This window comes from Gymnoscopelus braueri, assembly GCF_963280865.1.
Source record: "Gymnoscopelus braueri genome assembly, chromosome: 12".
NCBI lineage: Eukaryota > Metazoa > Chordata > Actinopteri > Myctophiformes > Myctophidae > Gymnoscopelus > Gymnoscopelus braueri.
Genome location: NC_137614.1, coordinates 53,603,056 through 53,625,051, shown reverse-complemented (window position 1 = coordinate 53,625,051; position 21,996 = coordinate 53,603,056). Strand labels below are relative to the sequence as shown.

The 21,996-nt window shown below is 41.3% G+C and overlaps 1 protein-coding gene across 1 annotated transcript in view; it reads left to right on the top strand.

The window, feature by feature from the left end:
* The window catches only part of LOC308097523 (metabotropic glutamate receptor 4-like), a gene marked incomplete at both ends in the record, with an annotated part of 111,432 nt that extends 95,733 nt beyond the window's left edge, over positions 1-15,699 (top strand). The window contains 2 exons of the mRNA XM_080445342.1: positions 8,908-9,154; positions 15,650-15,699. Of these exons, the coding sequence (XP_080301468.1) occupies positions 8,908-9,154; positions 15,650-15,699 (297 nt within the window). The remainder of the gene's footprint in view (positions 1-8,907; positions 9,155-15,649) is intronic.
* Positions 15,700-21,996: the final 6,297 nt, after the last annotated feature.

Genomic DNA, 21,996 nt, shown 5'->3' with positions numbered 1-21,996 from the left:
TACAAGGCTTTTACAGCTTAATACATTCAGTCCACAAACACATTTTTTGGGGGATTCCCTTGGGCTATTCAAAAATAGCAGATCTACAAGCTCATAGCGCGGCACCGAGTGCCGCGCTATGAGCTTGTAGATCTGCTATTTTTGAAAAATCATGAACATTTGTGCAAGTTTTTTTAAAGTGAACACTGTAAATCAAATCTTTGTTTCTGGGGGATTCTACAAATGTCTTCTAAATCCTGAAAAAACGTATGTTGCTATAATATATATAAGTGGTTCTCATGGCAAGCCCCCCAAAATGATATGTATTTGGCCGCGGACCCCCATCTCACAATATTTAGGACCCCCCAGAAGCAAAGATTTGAGTTAAAAATGTTATATATAAATATATATATATATATGCAAAGATGTGCACACATTTTCACGAAAAAAAAAAAGAAGCAGATCTACAAGCTTATAGCACTCGGTGCCGCGCTATGAGCTTGTAGATCTGCTATTTGTTTGAATAGCCAAATAAATCAAAAAATGATACGGATGCTTTCCCGTTCTCAATGGGTTAAACTGCTGTAGGGATTATTTATTTCTCTGATGTTTCTTTTCTTTATAATTCAGTCGCTGCTGCTGCTCCTTTCCTGCTCCTTTCTGCTGCTGCTCCTTTTCTGCTCCTTTCTGCTGCTGCTCCTTTTCTGCTCCTTTCTGCTGCTGCTCCTTTCCTGCTCCTTTCTGCTGCTGCTCCTTTTCTGCTCCTTTCTGCTCCTTTCTGCTGCTGCTCCTTTTCTGCTCCTTTCTGCTGCTGCTCCTTTTCTGCTCCTTTCTGCTGCTGCTCCTTTCCTGCTCCTTTCTGCTGCTGCTCCTTTTCTGCTCCTTTCTGCTGCTGCTCCTTTTCTGCTCCTTTCTGCTGCTGCTCCTTTCCTGCTCCTTTCTGCTGCTGCTCCTTTTCTGCTCCTTTCTGCTCCTTTCTGCTGCTGCTCCTTTTCTGCTCCTTTCTGCTGCTGCTCCTTTTCTGCTCCTTTCTGCTGCTGCTCCTTTTCTGCTCCTTTCTGCTGCTGCTCCTTTCTGCTCCTTTCTGCTGCTGCTCCTTTTCTGCTCCTTTCTGCTGCTGCTCCTTTTCTTAGATGTTGCTTTCTTTCATTCTGTCCCTGCTGTGTGTGTGTGTGTGTGTGTGTGTGTGTGTGTGTGTGTGTGTGTGTGCGTGCGTGTGCGTGCGTGCGTGCGTGCTCTGTTGTGTTCAGACTAAGAAGAGAAACATCCATTTTGATACGTTGCTACATTGATTATGTTGTTGTGAAGGAGCAGCATAATTCAATGCTTTTTGATACGTCTTATCGCCTCGCCATTGAACCGCACATTAAATGTGCGTGTGTGTGTGTGTGTGTGTGTGTGTGTGTGTGTGTGTGTGCAATCTGTGCATGCGTGTGTGTGCATGCATGTGCGTGTGTGTGTGCATGCGTGTGTGTGCATGCGTGTGCGTGTGTGTGTGTGTGTGTGTGTGTGCGTGCACATGCGTGTGTGTGCGTGTGTGTGCTTCAACACAGTCACAACACTCCAAACATAAAAGTGCTTAACAGATTTCCTCCTCCATATAATTGTTGCGGTCGGGAGGAAACCTTGTATGGAGAGCAGGGACGTGCAGAGGGGTTTGGAGAGGCAGGGGCTGGAATTCCAAAAGGGCAACGATATACTTTTAGGCCCGAAAACCCCCCAAAAAAACGAAAAGGTCATTGCGTACTTAATGTCCTCAAAGTCACGCATCCAGCAAGATTTTAACTGAGTAGATTGGACCTTCTGTTCCAGAGATAATGACCAAACATCCTGAAAACGGCCACTTTCGCCGGTTTTCAATCGCCGGTTTTCAATCGCCGGTTTTCGATTGAGTTTTGTCCATTGTCGCCCGTTTTTCTTTAATAACACGGGCTAGGAAGGTCGGACGGCGGCGAACTATATACCTGAGTAAAGTTCATTTTGATCTGCATCTAACACATCCAACACATCCAACACATCCAACACATACACTGACATTTCCGTCGGCCTTACCGTAAGGCCGCTAGGGGCAGATTTTTATCCTAGTCTGGAGAGGGCACTTTTTTACCGACAGGTAAAAGGGCAGGTGCTCAAGCCCCATTTCATGTCTATGTGTGCACGTGCCAGAGATGGGGACTCGAGTTAGGGACTCGGACTCGAGTCGCACTCGAGTGGCCAAAAACGAGACTCTCGACTCGACTCTGACTCGCCCCTCAAAGACTTGAGACTTGACTCGACTCGAGCCTCAAAGACTTGAGACTTGACTCGACTCGAGCCTCAAAGACTCGTGGACAATCTTTATTTTATGTTTATTTTTTGGACAAATAAATGAATGAAATGCCCAAAAAACTTCCACTCCCCTGTCCCCCCCCGCAAAGAAACCTCCGCTCCAGTGTGCGCTGCGCGGAGCCGGCTTCAGTCAAGCTGTTTCATGCTGCTCATTAACGTAAACATGGAGAGGCGAGCGCAACAGCTGCTATGTGTGTGGCCGCCGCGGCCTTTCATCATAAAGTTTAAATATAAAAACTTCGAAATTAAACAAATATGTTTAGCTCAGAATCAGCTATATAACCTCAGTTATCTTGGCATATGCTTACATTTTTTATAAGATGGTCGGATCATCTGTGACAGCACGTTTAGGAAACATCGGATTTTCATTTCGTTAAACCCAGCTGGGTGAATATTCAACACTTCACCACGGTAAACGCTACGCTCGCTCATGTAATGTTCACTGCATTAAAAGCTGTGGTTCTCAAACCTTTTCAGGCCGTGACCCCCCAAAAGAATCGTATTTGAACTGGGGATCCACATTTAGACAGTTTTTTGGTGCGCAACACAGCCCTCGTTTAAGTGAATTGCTTTCACCTGCTCTGCTGTTGGACTGCTGTGCGGAGTCGAGTGTGCGCAACAGGGCATATCTCCGCCAAGCCAGGGTGACCTACCCAGGCCCATGAAATTCATATGCAGGCATAGTAGCCAATTAGAATGAAATCTGCAAAAACTGACTCATATACTGATACAGAACCATATTGGCTATATATTATCGCTGTCGGGTGGAAATCTTGTATGTTCCTTTTTTATTATTATTTAAAAACAATTAAAAATCATGAAAATAGCCAATCTACAAGCTGTAATTATTAATAATTAAGAAATACTATATTTTAAAGAGTGAAAAATCAACTAAAGTCATTATTAGTGCAAGTTCAATCACATTTCATTTGAATGAAAATAAATTGTGGGGAAAATACATAAAATCTCTAATCTGTGAATCTAATGTGATTTATTATGACCTGTCTATACTTTTACATCTATGCCCCCCCCCCCCCCCCCCATTTTTTTTTTTTTTTTAAAAGACTTTAAAAAGACTCGAGACTTGACTCGGACTCGACCCTCAAAGACTTGACTCGGACTCGACTCGACTCAACCCTCAAAGACTTGAGACTCGACTCGACTCGAGCCTCAAAGACTTGAGACTCGACTCGACTCGAGCCTCAAAGACCCGAGACTTGACTCGGACTCGACTCGACTCAACCCTCAAAGACTTGAGACTTGACTCGACTCGAGCCTCAAAGACTTGAGACTTGACTCGGACTCGAGCTCAGAGACTCGTGGACATCTCTGGCACGCGCCTGGTAGCCTGGTTCCAGACGAATCTGCCTTTGCAAAATTGCATCGCACTTTAGCCCGGCAGATTAGGTCTGGCCCCCCTCAATAGAGATTTAATTTCTCTCCCTCCGAAGTCGTGAGGGACCAATCAGGGCCCAGTATCCAAATGTGGGCGGGCTTATCACCTTATTTGGAGCAATGACGTACAATGCAGGAGACTCATTTTCAGTTTTTCACAACAAAGATGGACGCCGCCATAGCATCGGTAGTAAACGCGTTAGAAAATATTTATTTTCTAAAAGACGAACAAACAATTGCCCTCAAAGCTTTTGTTGGAAAGAAAGATGTGTTAAGAATAGTTTCATCTGGTTACCAGACTAAATACGAGTGGAGCTAGCTTTCGTTGTTTACTATTTCAGCACCGGCGCTTGTGTGTGACGTAGCAGGAAGCACTGCTCTGATTGGTTTTAGGTCTAACCAATAGAGTCCGTTTAGATCTTTTTGTAACCGCCCCTTGGAAAGAAATCTATGGTTGATAGGATACGAAATGTATATAGGGCCGAAGTGGTTCATGTATGTTTTGTCATAATAATCCAAATCTACAAAGTAAAGTGTTTTACATAATAGTAGTGGAGTAAAAGTACAATATTTGTCTTTGAGATGTAGTGGAGTAGAAGTAAAAGAATTGAACATTGGAAATTCTCCAGTAAAGTAAAAATGCCTCAAAATGGTAGTTATTGTACAGTACTTGAGTAAATGTACTTATCTTTACACCACTGCAAACAAGGATAGAAATAAAATAAAATAGTTGAATTAATGAGATACAAGGTCTCTGTCTGACGGCAAGGAAATGCATCTTTGGCAACTTCATGGATTTGTTCTTCCACCAAAGTTCCTGAATCACAGAAACCATTATAGATGTGAGATCACCCCCCTGTTAATACTATAAGCCCCTGTGTGTGTGTGTGTGTGTGTGTGTGTGTGTGTGTGTGTGTGTGTGTGTGTGTGTGTGTGTGTGTGTGTGTGTGTGTGTGTGTGTGTGTGTGTGTGTGTGTGTGTGTGTGTGTGTGTGTGTGTGTGTGTGTCTCTGCCAGGGTAAATAAATCCAGTGGGTTCATAAATTATCCGCTAGCCGTTGTCTTTGTCTGAATGCTGCTGCAGTGTGTGAGAGGATAGAAACACACAGTGGTGTAAAAGTAACTAAGTACTCAGTTACTGTGCTGAAGTACAATTTTGAGTTACGTTTACTTCACGGTGAGTGAAGTACTTCTACTCCACTACATCTCTGTATCTACTTTGCAGATACATAGTATTACTTAATAAAACATACATTAACCACTTCAGCCCTATTTTATACATAGGCTATTTGAAAATAGCCGATCTGCAAGCTCACAACGCGTCGCGACGCGTTGTGAGCTTGTAGATCGGCTATTTTCAAAACATTTTGTACTTTTACTTTTGGTACTTTAAGTACATTTTGATACCAATACTTGTGTACTCAATTTTGTAGATTTTTAATTGTAACTTTTACTCATAACAGAGTATTTCTATATTGCATTATTGATACTTTTACTTTTTCCACCACTGGTGTGCCAAGTGCATTGAGTACTGTACACGTTTTTAAGTATCTGTACTTTGTTTTTGGATAAAAACGACTTCCACTCGACCACATTTCAGTGGAGAGAGACGGCACACGTGTCGACACTAAATCCTATCCATCCGTCATGGTCTGGAGCTCTGCAGTGTTTGTTAGCTCCGCTGTCAAACCACAGTGTGTCTATGTAGGTGGTGCACCTCCTTTTGGCTCCATTGTGACACTGCAGTGTGTCTACGTAGGTGGTGCACCTCCTTTTGGCTCTATTGTGACACTGCAGTGTGTCTACGTAGGTGGTGCACCTCCTACTGGCTCCACTGTGACACTGCAGTGTGTCTACGTAGGTGGTGCACCTCCTTTTGGCTCTATTGTGACACTGCAGTGTGTCTACGTAGGTGGTGCACCTCCTACTGGCTCCGCTGTCACACTGCAGTGTGTCTACGTAGGTGGTGCACCTCCTACTGGCTCCTCTGTGACACTGCAGTGTGTCTACGTAGGTGGTGCACCTCCTACTGGCTCCACTGTGACACTGCAGTGTGTCTACGTAGGTGGTACACCTCCTACTGGCTCCACTGTCACACTGCAGTGTGTCTACGTAGGTGGTGCACCTCCTACTGGCTCCGCTGTCACACTTCAGTGTGTCTACATAGGTGGTACTTACTTACCTATTATTATTGTCTCCGCCAGAGGTGGAGAGTGTGTTTTCATTCCCGTCCCGCTGTGTGTCCCCCCCCCCCCCCTAGCCAAGCTAACATTGGTCAAGCTTCACGTGACACGTGACAATATGTTGTCACCAATGCTTTTGATTGGCTAGCGAGACGCATGACGAAATAAAATCCTATAAATAGGTGTGTCACTTCAAAAAAACATTTATGTTTTTTGAAGTGAGGTAACATTGATCAAGTGACACGTGACAATATGTAATATAAATAGGTAAGACAGGATTAATCAAGAACAGTACTGGCGGAGACCTAGTTACTATTATTATTATTTTATTTATTTTATGTTATTTTTGTTGTTACTCAGCATTGTAGCAGGAAGATGTAATTAAGGGGTAATCGAGAAAACAATCAGGATAATAAAGAAAAACTATGAAAGTATGTAAAGCATGAGTTATGAAGATGCTGTGTGCATTGGTCTTGATCATAATGATGATTATCCACATGAACACATATACAGGACTTATGTGTCTAGTTACACACTGTGTGTGTGTGTGTGTGTGTGTGTGTGTGTGTGTGTGTGTGTGTGTGTGTGTGTGTGTGTGTGTGTGTGTGTGTGTGTGTGTGTGTGTGTGTGTGTGTGTGTGTGTGTGTGTGTGTGTGTGTGTGTGTGGATAGAAACACACTGCTATAAAGTTGTGTGTAGCAGTGGTGTAAAGTAACTAGGTACTCAAGCACTGTGCTGAAGTACAATAAGTAATGCAATGCAATGTAAACAAACACACCGTGTCATTTACAACTAAACGTTGCTTTCAAGAATGTGTTTGAAAACATTTGAAGAGAGAAACAGACGATGCAGTGACCACTTCTTTCTCTATTTGATCAACACTTCCTTGTTTTCCGAGGCGACCGTGTTGCGCTGGACGGACGGCCAGCAACACTTATAGAATACTTTCATTACCGTAAGCAAGGAAATACTTTGTGTGGTTGTTACTTTTGGGTCAATTTATACATTTATTTATTAAGTAGCCGTGTAATAAGCGGGATAATTGACAGCGAGACGGTCGTTGTTTAGAAACAAACCCCCTCAGGGTGATTAAACACCTCGGCTTCGCCTCAGGATCAATCATCCTGTTTAAGGTCAACATTAGAACGAACGAACAGGCTCTATTGGATCAGTGTGCAGGAGAAACCGGGGTGTGTGTGTGCGTGTGTGCAGAATAAAGAGAATACACACTGTCACTGAAACATAGAATGGTTATTTTAGAGACTATCAGTGGTAAGGTTGTGTTTTGCTGTATTAGCGCCCTCTGGCGGACGAATATGAGTATAGACGCAATAAAAAAAATACAAACAGACCTATAAACATCCTCATTACTAGTTGTGTAACGACAGTAATATGTTTATAATAATGTACAGTAATATGTTTATAGTAGTAATATGTTTTCATATGCAGTTCTGTTATGTTTACTGTAGCGTACACTACAGAATCCTGCATCAAAAGCCAAAAGTCTTGTCAGATCTACTGTAGCTGATTAGCATAATGTGAAGGAAACTTCCAGGCATTTCTTGTGTGTGTGTGTGTGTGTGTGTGTGTGTGTGTGTGTGTGTGTGTGTGTGTGTGTGTGTGCGTGTGCGTGTGTGCGTGCGTGTGCGTGTGTGTGTGTGTTGCCTGGAGACATGTTTCATCTAAACAGCTGTATGGGTCACAGCTGGCACACACATTACATGTGATAAATCAACCCGACATCTCCAATCTATACGGGACATAAACTATAATTAATAAGTAATATAAATAATCCACAACACACACAGCAGTGGGGGAAGAAATACACTGATGTGTTACTAATTAAACCTAGAAATACTCTGGTAGAAATACTCTTTTACAAGTAAAAGTACTGCATTCATAATTGTACTAGAGTAAAAGTAAAAACAACATATAAAGCTTGTAGATCTGCTATTTTTGGCTAAAGTTCTCCTCAGAAAAGGGACGCTAGGGCTCAAGTGGTTATGGTAAAAAAAAAGAAAAAAAATCCTATCACAAAGATTTGGCAAACCCCCTGCAGTAACTCTGAGGACCCCCTAGGGGTCCCGGACCCCCTGTTGAAGACCCCTGCTATAAAGTCTACGTGGTTCCGGTCTCGTCTATCCACTGGAACAAAAACATTTCTACTGCGATCGGCCATTTTGTTGCTATCGCCCGTTGAAAATGGCTCATTTTCACCAAAGAAAAAAGAGAAGTGTTTTTGTCTGCAAATCCTAATATAGGAGTGGACGGAAGTAGGGCTGCACGATATATTGTTATAGTTATCACGGTATGAACGATGAACGTGCGCGATGTCAGTATCGCAAAAGACAACGATATCGGTGATATAAATCCCCCCCCCCCCGCTCGTCCACTGCTAAAGCGAGCAACATGCCTTTGTTTTAGCCAGTAAATAAACCACCGCTCCGTTTCTCTCTCTCTCTTTCATGCGAGTGTGTGTGTGTGCGTGTGTGTGTGTGTGTGTGTGTGTGTGTGTGTGTGTGTGTGTGTGTGTGTGTGTGTGTGTGTGTGTGTGTGTGTGTGTGTGTGTGTGTGTGTGTGTGTGTGTGTGTGTGTGTGTGTGTGTGTGTGTGTGTGTGTGGGATACTTAAAGTTAAGAGTGATACTGACTTGTAATAGATAGTCAGTTTTTTGAAGAGTGCTTAGTTTTCGTTGTTGCTACACTTAGAATATCAAATAACAAGGTGTGGGACCCAATAGCACTTAACATTAAGAGTGATATTGACATTTTTTTTTAATAATTTGACGTTGAAACACTTAAAATATAGAATATGATTTTTTTAACTGTAATATCGTATATCGTATCGATATTGAAATATTTGTCATAAATATGGAGATAGTAGATGTTGTCCATATCGTGCAGCCCTAGAGACGGACGTGACATTTTTTGGGATGACGTCACATCCGTGATCCGAGGGATCATTCCTAGGTTCCGTTAGAGCGCCCTCTTGTGGAACATGATGTCTCTGCCTGTGTCTCTACAGCTATACATCCAGACGACCACCCTGACCATCAGCGTCAGTCTGAGCGCCAGCGTGTCATTAGGGATGCTCTACATGCCTAAGGTGTACGTGGTCCTGGTCCACCCGGAGCAGAACGTCCCCAAGCGCAAACGCAGCCTGAAGGCCGTGGTCACCGCGGCGACCATGTCCAACAAGTTCAACCCCAAAGGAGGCCTGAGGCCCAACGGAGAGGCTAAGAGTGAGCTGTGTGAGAGCCTGGAGACGCAGGGTGAGTTCATTAACACTAATTAACATGTATTTGATCTGTTAACCATGTTTACAGGACCTCTGGGTTAGTTCATTAACACTAATTAACATGTATTTGATCTAACCATGTTAACAGGTTAGTTCATTAACACTAATTAACATGTATTTGATCTGTTAACCATGTTTACAGGACCTCTGGGTTAGTTCATTAACACTAATTAACATGTATTTGATCTGACCATGTTAACAGGTTAGTTCATTAACACTAATTAACATTTATTTGATCTAACCATGTTAACAGGTTAGTTCATTAACACTAATTAACATGTATTTGATCTGACCATGTTAACAGGTTAGTTCATTAACACTAATTAACATTTATTTGATCTAACCATGTTAACAGGACCTCTGGGAATGTTGAAGAACAATCATAACATTTATAGCTTCTTTTTTCAGGGACTCCACTATGAAACTGAAGGTGTATTTTTTCACCCTGTGGTTCAGACTGTGTAGAAACACTATGAAACTGAAGGTGTATTTTTGTACCCTGTCTATCAGACTGTGTAGAAACACTATGAAACTGAAGGTTTATTTTTGTACCCTGTCTATCAGACTGTGTAGAAACACTATGAAACTGAAGGTGTATTTTTGTACCCTGTCTCTCAGAGGGACCAGAGCCCAGTGAAGGGCTGTAGCCCCTCGAGGTAAAACTAGAACCTTTAAGCTTGTTTGCATCCTTCTCGCTTTACTGGATGTTTGGACGCTTTTAACCCTTTAGTTTAAAGTGATAATGTTTTGGTTTAACAAACGTATGATTTGTTTAAAGCTCTATATATAATGATACCGTGGGTGTCGCCCATTTACGGCCAATCAGGAGAGAGAAACTATTCATAGGAGCTTCCTAGGGAGCTTCAGTCATTCAGCTCCTGATGGATAACAATGAATACCAGTGGTGGAAAAAAGTATCCAGATATTTTACTTAAGTAAAAGTATCAATACTGCAATATAGAAATACTCTGTTTCAAGTAAAAGTCCAGAATTAAACATTTTCTTGAGTAAAAGTACAAAAGTATTGGAATCAAAATGTACTTAGAGTACCAAAAGTAAAAGTACTCAAATATTTGAAAATAGCTGATCTAAAAGCTCACAACGCGTTGCGATGCGACGCGTTGTGAGCTTGTAGATCGGCTATTTTCAAATAGCCTATGTATACAATAAGGCTAAAGTGGTTATTGTATTTTTTTAATGTAATAATGTGTATCTGAAAAGTAACTAGTAACTAAAGTTTTCAAATAATTGTAGTGGAGTAAAAGTACAATATTTGCCTCTCAGATGTAGTGGAGTAGAAGTAAAAGTATTGGAAAGTACAAATACCTCAAAATTGTACTTAAGTAAATGTACTTAATTACTTTCCACCACTGATGAATACTATCACTAAATATAGAGCTATTTAAACTAAATCAAAGAACCAACACGGAACATGTAGGTTCTTGTCTGCTCACGCTCACTCTGCCTGACACACACAGAGCACCGTGGCCCCGCCTCCCACTGACACGCCCAGAGCACCGTGGCCCCGCCTCCCAATGACACCCGACACCCTCCATAAAAAAACACATTGGTCACGTCACGCCTTTCTATCACACATTCTATCTCCCAAAGCCCCATAGTCCACAGCGCCCCCATGAGGCACATATTTACCATTACTGTTAAATGAAATGGTCTCGAGTCTTGGCCAGTGTGAATGCTGGCCAGCCAAGCGTACTCGGAAACGGTTTGATTCAAACGGATCCAGTGTGAAGCCGCCCTTAGTTTCCTCCGTCTAAAAGAGAAGGAATCATCAGTAATGGGACACGACGTACGAGTGGACGAGGCTACAGATAGACGGATGGTTCTGCCAGCTTCAATCCTTCCTGCTTCCATTGTTTCTACAGGCGACGCGTTGTGAGCTTGTATATCTGCTATTTTCGGCGAAGAGGTTTGGTGTAGAAGGGCAAAAAAGAGCGGACCAAGTACCGAGCCAAATGTCAAGTTCACAAAGAATTGAGGGTTTAAGTTGTTAAATGTCTGAACACACACATTTAACATGAATCCAGCATGTAGTGGGGGGGGGGGGGGGTCCCTGCTTCATCTCTCTCTCATCTAAAGGGGTCCTTGGCCTGAAAAACGTTGAAGACCCCTGATTTAGTAAACTCATACTTGGTGAGCAGTGTTATTTCAGGATGCTGGGGTTCAAGTGGTTAATGTAGAACGTCTCTGTTTACGTTCCTCCAGTTTAAAATGTTGAACCACTGCATGGCTGCCTGGTGCACAAACACACATGTTGGGTCTTTGCATGCTGGTTGAGGACTTTGCATCTGAATGACTAATAATTCTATAGTGTAAAACACGACCATGATGAATGAGTACTATACTTCTATAGTCTATATCACTGGTTCCCAAACTTTTTGGCTCCAGACCCAAAAGAAAGCAATTATGTCTCCCCGGGACCCAGAGTAGTGCAAATAGCTAATCTACAAGCTCACGATGCGCCACGTTGTGAGCTTGTAGATCATCTATTTTCTCTACTTTAGAAATGATTAGATGTTTTCATTTGATTCATGAAATACTTTTGAAAATCTTTGGAATTGATGAAAAGTTGTGATTTTGTTTAACCCATTAATACCTGGAACGCATCTGTGTCACTTTAGATTTCTTTGGCTATTCAAAAATAGCAGATATACAAGCTCGTAGCGCGGCACCGAGTGCCGCGCTACGAGCTTGTATATCTGCTATTTTTGAAAAATCTTAGGATTTAGAAAACATTTTTAAGAATCGCCTCAGGTCTTAAAGGGTTAAACTTTAAAGAAATCTATATTATTATTATTTTGATATAGGAGACGGAAAAAAAGGCAATATTTACTCGCGACCCATAAAAATTGGTCTCCGACCCAAATGGTGCACTATATGGTCTATTACTTCTAGAGTGTACAGCATTGGTTCCCAAAAAAGAAAAGATCAATTTGATGTCTCTCTGTCCCGGGACCCAAAGTAGTGAACATTGTGTTGAGTCACATTTCCCCCCCGTCCTCAGAATAGAACTGTAGGATTTTATGTCAGACTTTGACACGGTTCCCCTTCAACAAAACTGCATCACTGTTTTTGCAATAATGTAATTTCTGCAAACCTCCAAGTCTATGGATTTTAGAATGGATGGTTATTAGCGAGGAGTGAACTTGTCCGGCAGAAATCGATGCACATTGCAGTTCGGTCTTATCAGGGTTTTTCAGAAGGGAAGTCTTTCTGCAAAACCATCCAAAATTCCTCTCTTCACAATTTCCGTCTGAGAAATTTAGATACGATACCCCGTCTGATCTCTGATGTGTGGAAACCGTGCAGGTCACCCACTTTTCACCCATTTTGGATGCTGTTAATGCACTGAATGGGACATTATCACATTTAATCAGACTATTGATTGGTCTAAGTAGGTGAGATACTGATCCTACCAACGGGGCTCAGTAGGTGTTTTGTATGGCGCCGTCTCAAGCAAACTTGAGCAACGAGAGGCACCACCGAGCGAGCTAAAGCGAGCGAGTTACCGTGCCGAACGTTGTGACGTTTGCTTGAGCCGACTCAGCGCTGTTCGAGTTATGTACCGATAGTTATGTACCGATAGAGTTATGTACCGATAGAGTTATGTACCGATAGAGTTATGTACAGATAGAGTTATGTACAGATAGAGTTATGTACCGATAGAGTTATGTACCGATAGAGTTATGTACCGATAGAGTTATGTACCGATAGAGTTATGTACCGATAGAGTTATGTACCGATAGAGTTATGTACCGATAGAGTTATGTACAGATAGAGTTATGTACAGATAGAGTTATGTACCGATAGAGTTATGTACAGATAGAGTTATGTACCGATAGAGTTATGTACCGATAGAGTTATGTACAGATAGAGTTATGTACCGATAGAGTTATGTACAGATAGAGTTATGTACCGATAGAGTTATGTACCGATAGAGTTATGTACAGATAGAGTTATGTACCGATAGAGTTATGTACCGATAGAGTTATGTACAGATAGAGTTATGTACAGATAGAGTTATGTACCGATAGAGTTATGTACCGATAGAGTTATGTACAGATAGAGTTATGTACCGATAGAGTTATGTACCGATAGAGTTATGTACCGATAGAGTTATGTACAGATAGAGTTATGTACAGATAGAGTTATGTACAGATAGAGTTATGTACAGATAGAGTTATGTACCGATAGTTATGTACAGATAGAGTTATGTACCCATAGAGTTATGTACCGATAGTTATGTACCGATAGAGTTATGTACCGATAGAGTTATGTACAGATAGAGTTATGTACCGATAGTTATGTACCCATAGAGTTATGTACCCATAGAGTTATGTACCCATAGAGTTATGTACCCATAGAGTTATGTACAGATAGAGTTATGTACAGATAGAGTTATGTACCCATAGAGTTATGTACAGATAGAGTTATGTACAGATAGAGTTATGTACCCATAGAGTTATGTACAGATAGAGTTATGTACCCATAGAGTTATGTACAGATAGAGTTATGTACCCATAGAGTTATGTACCCATAGAGTTATGTACCCATAGAGTTATGTACAGATAGAGTTATGTACCCATAGAGTTATGTACCCATAGAGTTATGTACCCATAGAGTTATACAGATAGAGTTTTGTACCCATAGAGTTATGTACCCATAGAGTTATGTACCCATAGAGTTATGTACCCATAGAGTTATGTACCCATAGAGTTATGTACAGATAGAGTTTTGTACCCATAGAGTTATGTACAGATAGAGTTATGTACCCATAGAGTTATGTACCCATAGAGTTATGTACAGATAGAGTTATATACCCATAGAGTTATGTACCCATAGGCACATAATGGTAAATCATGTTTTGGGGTTGAGTGTTTGCCCCAACTTTCATCAACCCACAGAATAACGACAAAACACCTACTGAGCCCCGTCGGTAGGTCAGTGTCTCACCTTCTTAGACCAATCAATAGTCTGATTAAACGTGATAAAGTCCCATTCAGTGCATTGACAGCATCCGAAGCCGGTGTACTTTTCAAAAAATGGGCGGGAAAAAAAGAAGCTGTGCTCCAATGGATCCAAAGTACTTATTATTTCATGAGCTCATGTTAAAACTTTTCATTGGTTCAATATTTATAAAAACACACGGACACACTTTCATTTTCCCTTTTGTTTTTCATAAATGGTCAAACGAAACAAATCTACAAGCTCACAAGCTTGTAGATATGTTGTTTTAGTGTGACGCTGTAGTGTGACAAAGAAGATTTACAAAAGCAAAAAAACCTGAAATATGGAGATACGAGGTTTCTGCCCAACAGCAGCAATTTGCAAAATAACGTGTTTATTTTGTCCTACGGAAGCAGAAATCACCTCTCTAACCCTGCAGACAGATATAATGATCATGATGAATGTAACTCACTGCTTGATATTCATATACATTCACATAGATTCATATAAATGAGGCTGGTTGGTCGCGGTCGGCTGCACCCGGCGCTTCCACTGACAGCAGACTGATAGAGTCATGCTGTAGCATTAATCTGGGCTATGATACCTGCGGGGTCAAAATATAACATTAATCTATCTATTAACACATTGACAGTGTGAGATTAAAACATCGTTTTTCATCCCCATGCCAGTGGGGGTTTTTTTACCTTGAATTGACGATCTTTGGAGAGCCACGGAAGCCACGTTGTCGACACGGAAGTAAACAAAGAGTGTCTGGGGGGAGGGGGAGGGTCTCTTCTATCCACCGGAGCAAAAACATTTGTACCGCGGTCGGCCATTTTGTTGCTATCGCCCGTTGAATAAGGCACTCATAGGAGTGGACGGAAGTGACGTTGTTTAGGATGACGTCAAATCCGTCCGTTCCTTCTCTCAGAGTCAAGGGATCATTCCTATAAGTTGTGTTAGAGTGCCCTCTTGTGGAATTAAAAAGAAAAAGTTATGAAACAGGCTATGAAATATGTATTAACCAATGAAAACTATTAACAAGAGCTTTTGAAATAATAACTAATTTGGCTCCCTGTCGGAACACAGATTATTTTCACCGTAAACATTTTGGACTTTTTCCGCCCTGTAGAGACGATACGGGTCATAAATATGAAACAAGATTAATTTACACTTCGTCCAATCCCACATGTGTTGTAATATTTTTCCATCATTCATTATTTTCATGGTTCCTAAAATATATCAATAATAATGGCAATAGCGGAGCTACAAGCTCACAATCGTTTGTGAGCTTGTAGCTCTGCTACTTTCCTTATATTTGAAATAGGGCTTAAGTGGTTAATTAATAATGCACTTTCCCCCCCATTCTTAGCAATATAAAGATGCGTCTTTTAAATGTAGTTGAGTGAAAGTCATAAGTATCCCGAAAGATTCTAATACTCAAGCAAAAAAAAAGACAATGCACTTCAGTAATCAGTGAAATGTACTTTGTCTCTTCCTCTAGCACTGGCCTCTAAGCAGACGTACATCAGCTACAGTAACCATGCCATCTGAACACCACGGGAGACGTCGACATGTCGGACCCACTGCCGAGCTGAACGGAACCGCCTGCCTGCCTGCCTGCCTGCCTGCCTGCCTGCCGAGGAGGGACCACCTGACCACCGCACCGCGAGGGAAAAACCACCTGACCACCGCACCGCGGGGGAAAAACCACCTGACCACCGCACCGCGGGGGAAAAACCACCTGACCACCGCACCGCGGGGGAAAAACCACCTGACCACCGCACCGCGGGGGAAAAACCACCGCACCGCGTGGGAGAACCACGTAACCATAAATACCGACGGAGTTCTCAGCTGCCTCTGCAGAACCGGGAAATACCAGGATAGTGGGAAAAAAGACAGGATTTCTCACTCCATAGAAAATGCAAAAAAATCTTTAAAAAAAAACAGAATGGATGTTGTTTGGTTTGGTTTGGTTTTGTTTTCCTCTCCTTAGAGGATAATCGGGCGAAGACTTGGAACGCCAACTATAAAAGAAACAGAAAAGGTGTTGGATTGGGATGTGCGGGCGGACGGGCGGGGAGGGTGTGATTGAGTGCGTTTTTTCCTCTTCCTCACCGTTGGTGACGCAACGTGTCGAGCGTTTTGTCGTGACTTTTCCATGACGCAGGTTGGAAGCGGCCACACGGCGCCCCCTACAGTCTGTTCTTGTCCCTCTGAAGTGTTCTAATAGCACAACATGTTCACTTTGTCTCTGAGTCGTTTGTGTTGTTATGTTAACAGGGAAAAAATTATAATAATTATTATATTTAAAAAATGAGTTGAATGCATTCAGACAACTTGGAGCTGTGCTACACCCATCATCATCATTGATTGGTCAACTAGTTAAAGGAGCACTTCACCCATATTCAACCTGTCTTGAATTGAATTGGTCCTCACTAATGCTCATTATAAGATGGCACTAGGGGTGTGCCGATACACTCATTACATGATACGATACGATACACGATATTGGGCTCACGATATCAATACGAGAATAACATTTTTATTATGAAAATATATGGGGGGAAAAAGCAAATGCAAACAAATACTTATGTTTTTGCATTGTTATTATTGCAGCTGTCGTATATTGGCCCTTATTTGCTCATATTATGAACAGTATGCAAGACAAAAGCAGAAGTTAAGATGAAATCTTGACCAAATGTCTACAGAACTGGTAGCCTAGAGTGCAGGGGTGTGAATGGCCATTTACATCTCTATTGTTAAGACCGTTTGATCAGAGAATGGCCCCATCCTGGTCACACCTTGAGCAGGATGCAGGAAGCAGCTAGAGAGACAATGTTCAAAGATGTTCCTTGATCTCCTTGATCAACTGGTGGGGGGATTCTCTGACCCGCCTGTATTCTAATGTGAGCTACCTACAGTATAAAAGGTGAACTAAAATGTAACTCCGTACTGACCACGCCGTGAGGCTGGGGGAGCTTCGGCTCCTTCTGCTGTTGCTATGATGCTGTTTGTTGATGCTGAACCACTGAATGATTCTGAACCTGGTCCGGACGTCTTCTCTTCTCCTCTACTTTATTACAACCAACCAGCCCGGTAACATGCAGTTTACTGCCTCAAATACACGACACAACAACAAAAAAAACGCCAAAACGTTGGGGACTGCCCATAAGTCCGACATCCCATTACTCCGACTACGTGGCTTCCGCGTGCGGTTAGGGTTAGGTATAGGGTTAGGGTTAGGTATAGGGTTAGTAACCGTCGGAACAATGCGCCGTCGGAACAATGACACGGCACCAAAACGATATATATCGTCACGAAAACGTATTGCGATATATCGGCACAACCCTAGATGGCATCATTTCTGTTCCACTCACTCTGTGTCTCAGAGGAGGGCTGTGGACAGTTCAGAAACCTGCCTACCAGTGACATCATCAGTAGGCAGGTTTTGTCATTTCAAAGTAAACTATTCATTGTGTATTAAAGGGAAAGTTCACCCCCAAAATTCATTTCTTTCTATCGATTACACACCCCATGAAGCCTTGAATTCATGGATATTTTTCTGTTTTTGTCGCATTCCTGAGACAATAATTTGATGATCGGCGGCGGCTCCGGTAGGAGACACAACGTGTCAATTTTGTGTCTCCTACCGTATACATTAGCATCTTTCCGCCGGTCATCAAATTATTGACTCAGGAATGCGACAAAAACAATAAAATATCCATGAATTCAAGGCTTCATGGGGTGTGTAATTGTACGAACATACTTTCTTCTTTTTTTTGGGGTGAACTATCCCTTTAATGCAAGAACAATGGCTTTTATTGTAGCATTCTAACTTTCCCAGGAATAGAAATCCTGCAGATTATTAGCTTGGATTCCCTGTCGATGATGTCACTGGTAGGCAGGTTTCTGAACTGTCCACAGCCAACCAATGAGACACAGACTCAGAGTCAATGAGACACTAGCCTGGGACCAGACCAATCTGTGAGTGCAAAAAAAATGTGCACTCTGTGATTTGGGTCTGGCACCGCTCCATAGAGAATCCATTTCCTGCTCCAGAAGACGTGAGTGACCAATCAGGGCCAATATGGGAGACTGTAATTGGTAGTTGGTTGTAGGTCTAACCAATTGCGTCGAGGGCCATGTTTTGATCCCGCCCCTTGGGGAAAAAAAACGTTCTAATGGAAGCACCAGACTGGCTACGCGAGGCTAATGAGACACAATGAGCATTAGGACCAGTTATATGAAGACACAATGAGCATTAGGACCAGTTATATGAAGATACAATGAGCATTAGGACCAGTTATATGAAGATTCAGGTGAAAATGGGTGCCCGATGATGATGATGATGATGATGTTGAAGCCTTCCTCTCAGAGAACCTTGTTGTGTACAGTGCCATCTAGAGCATGCTGTGGGCATTGCATCACGTGTTTAACTGTGTGCTGTGTTTACGTCAACGTCTTTGGAATGCAACATGTTTGTCATAATGGTTCTCATTACTGACCCCTGCTGGGGGAGGCCACAGTTGGTGTGTCCACTGTGCTCATTACTGACCCCTGCTGGGGGGAGGCCACAGTTGGTGTGTCCACTGGGCTCATTACTGACCCCTGCTGGGGAGGGATTACAATGATATTATGAAAAACAGTCAAAACAACCTGGAATATATACAGTAGGCAGTATATATGTGTGTACTGCACTACATACAGTATTTTACAGTAAATACATACATACAGGACACAGTATATGTTTCACAGAGCATACTGTACACGTCAACATTTAAGTTCACAATTAATTGGATGTTTATTTTAAGTACATATTAATGTGGATGTCCTTAACATGCAAATCATTGAGAACCACTGATTTAAGGACAGCTGCTTCATTCTGGATTCATTGTTGATCTCTGACATTTCTTCTCATTTTACACATACAGTAACTTCTGTTAGGCAGGAGGACTTGGAGATCAGTGGATCCATTGTAATATTTTAATAGTGGATCCATTGCAGCACAAAGCAGATGTCAGTAATAACATAATATTATTATGACATAATAACAGTAATAACAATTGTTTCTTTCTTTCTCCAGTCGTCAACTTGGCATCCCTGTTTCTGGGCGTGTCATTTAAAGCGAAAACAGCCAAACTACGAACTGGCGTTGTGAGCTCGTAGTTCGGCAATTTTTTGCACGACAAAAAAATAAAATAGGGCTTCGAGTGGTTTTAATTGGCTGTCGAAAACAGCCAATCCAAATGTGTGTCATTTACATAAACTTTGCCATCATCGGCAAAGCTGTCGTGTCTGTCGCATGTCAGTCAGTCTCATACTGATGATGTCAGTCTCATACTGATGATGTCAGTCTCATACTGATGATGTCAGTCTCATACTGATGTCAGTCTCATACTGATGATGTCAGTCTCATACTGATGATGTAATGAAGAATTTGACCCGCTGCCAGGTCCACGAGTCACGAGGAAACAAATGAACAAAATACAAATAACAAAACGACACAAAATAACATTTTGATTGATTGAACTATAACTTTCTCTTGCGCTCCGAGGTGTTGGCGACCACAAACGTTGTTTTTCCTCCATGTTTTGATAAAGTATTTTGTGGGATTGTTTGTGTTTGTTTGTGAAATTTGATGATTTCCTGCTTTACCCTCCTCTGTCCGTTACATTTTTAAAGGGCTATTTCACTTCAAAACGCTTCGGGGTCATTTTAACATCTATGCAGGCTTTTATGTGCAGCTCAGTTTTTAGGTTGCTTGATTCAATATATATATATATATATATATATATATATATATATATATATATATATATATATATATATATATATATATATTATTATATATTATTATTATTATTATTTTGTAAGGTCCCCTCACACGTAATCAATATCAGTCATCAGAAGCAGAGGCTGGTGTTTCAACACATTAGTGCTGGCATTACCATTTACGCTGATATGTTGTGTGCTGTAGAAGCCACAACGAGGACGCACGCGCATGTAAACAGACGCTGCGTGCACAGCGGTGGAGGGTCCCGACTAACGCCTGGAACTATAATATTTCTACCGCGATCCTCCATTGCAGAGTGATCGCCCATCGAAAACGGCTCGTTTCCACCACGTTAAAAAGAAATGGAGATATTAAGCTTTTAGTCAAGGAGTTAGAATGGGAGCGGACGAGAGGAAGCTTTTTTGGCATGGATCCACATCCGGCCTCTCCTTCTTAGAGGAGATCATCCAAGGAGTTCTTGGATGATCCCAAAGTTTCGTTAGAGCGCCCCACGATGAAAAAATATATTAAAAACTAAAATTGGCTAAAACGGTCCGGACCGTTTATGGCACACAATGTTTTAATGAGTCTAACATTCATTAGAAGGACAATATCAGTCACCAGAAGCAGAGATGTGTGTTTTAATGAGTCTAACATTCATTAGAAGGACAATATCAGTCACCAGAAGCAGAGACGTGTGTTTTAATGAGTCTAACATTCATTAGAAGGACAATATCAGTCACCAGAAGCAGAGACGTGTGTTTTAATGAGTCTAACATTCATTAGAAGGACAATATCAGTCACCAGCAGCAGAGACGTGTGTTTTAATGAGTCTAACATTCATTAGAAGGACAATATCAGTCACCAGAAGCAGAGACGTGTGTTTTAATGAGTCTAACATTCATTAGAAGGACAATATCAGTCACCAGAAGCAGAGACGTGTGTTTTAATGAGTCTAACATTCATTAGAAGGACAATATCAGTCACTAGAAGCAGAGACGTGTGTTTTAATGAGTCTAACATTCATTAGAAGGACAATATCAGTCACTAGAAGCAGAGACGTGTGTTTAAATGAGTCTAACATTCATTAGAAGGACAATATCAGTCACCAGAAGCAGAGACGTGTGTTTTAATGAGTCTAACATTCATTAGAAGGACAATATCAGTCACTAGAAGCAGAGACGTGTGTTTTAATGAGTCTAACATTCATTAGAAGGACAATATCAGTCACCAGAAGCAGAGACGTGTTTTAATGAGTCTAACATTCATTAGAAGGACAATATCAGTCACCAGAAGCAGAGACGTGTGTTTTAATGAGTCTAACATTCATTAGAAGGACAATATCAGTCACTAGAAGCAGAGACGTGTGTTTTAAATTAGTCTAAAATTGAGTTAACATCGAGTTTGAAGTTACAATGGGTTCATATAGGAAGGGTGCGTGTCCGATCAGATGAATATTACATATCTAAATATTGAATCAAGGAACATAAACAGTGTCTGAGGTGAATCACAGGAGCCAGATGTGACGTTAAAATGAATCCAGAAGTGTTTTAAAACGGTAAAATGCCCCTTTGTATTTCCCCTCCCAAACACTTTGTCTGTGTTGCAAAACATTTAAATTAAAAACAATTGAGTATGTACTGTAAGTGCTGACAGAAATTAAATGGCAAGTTTTAATGTACGTTATTAAAAATGGATTGATCATGTCTGCTTTATATGTACTGAACTTATTTAAAAAACTAAAACAAAACAAAAAAGAAAGCTATACAAAAAAAAGAGAATTATTACAGTGCCTGGGATATTTATGGATTATCTATAGAGAAAAATATGAAAATGTTGTAGAGCATGTATCATTTTTATACCAGATATTTCTAATAAAAAGACTGTTTTGCTAAAACAACGTGTCGCTGCCTCTCATTGATTGATTGAAATCTTTATTTATTCTCGAAAAGAGCATTGAGGTTTACCCTCATTTGCAATGCTGACGAGATTACATACACAAAAATCAACAAATAAGGCACATGTATAAAACACAAAAACAACAAAATAAACCATAACAGAACATTTGTAAGTTA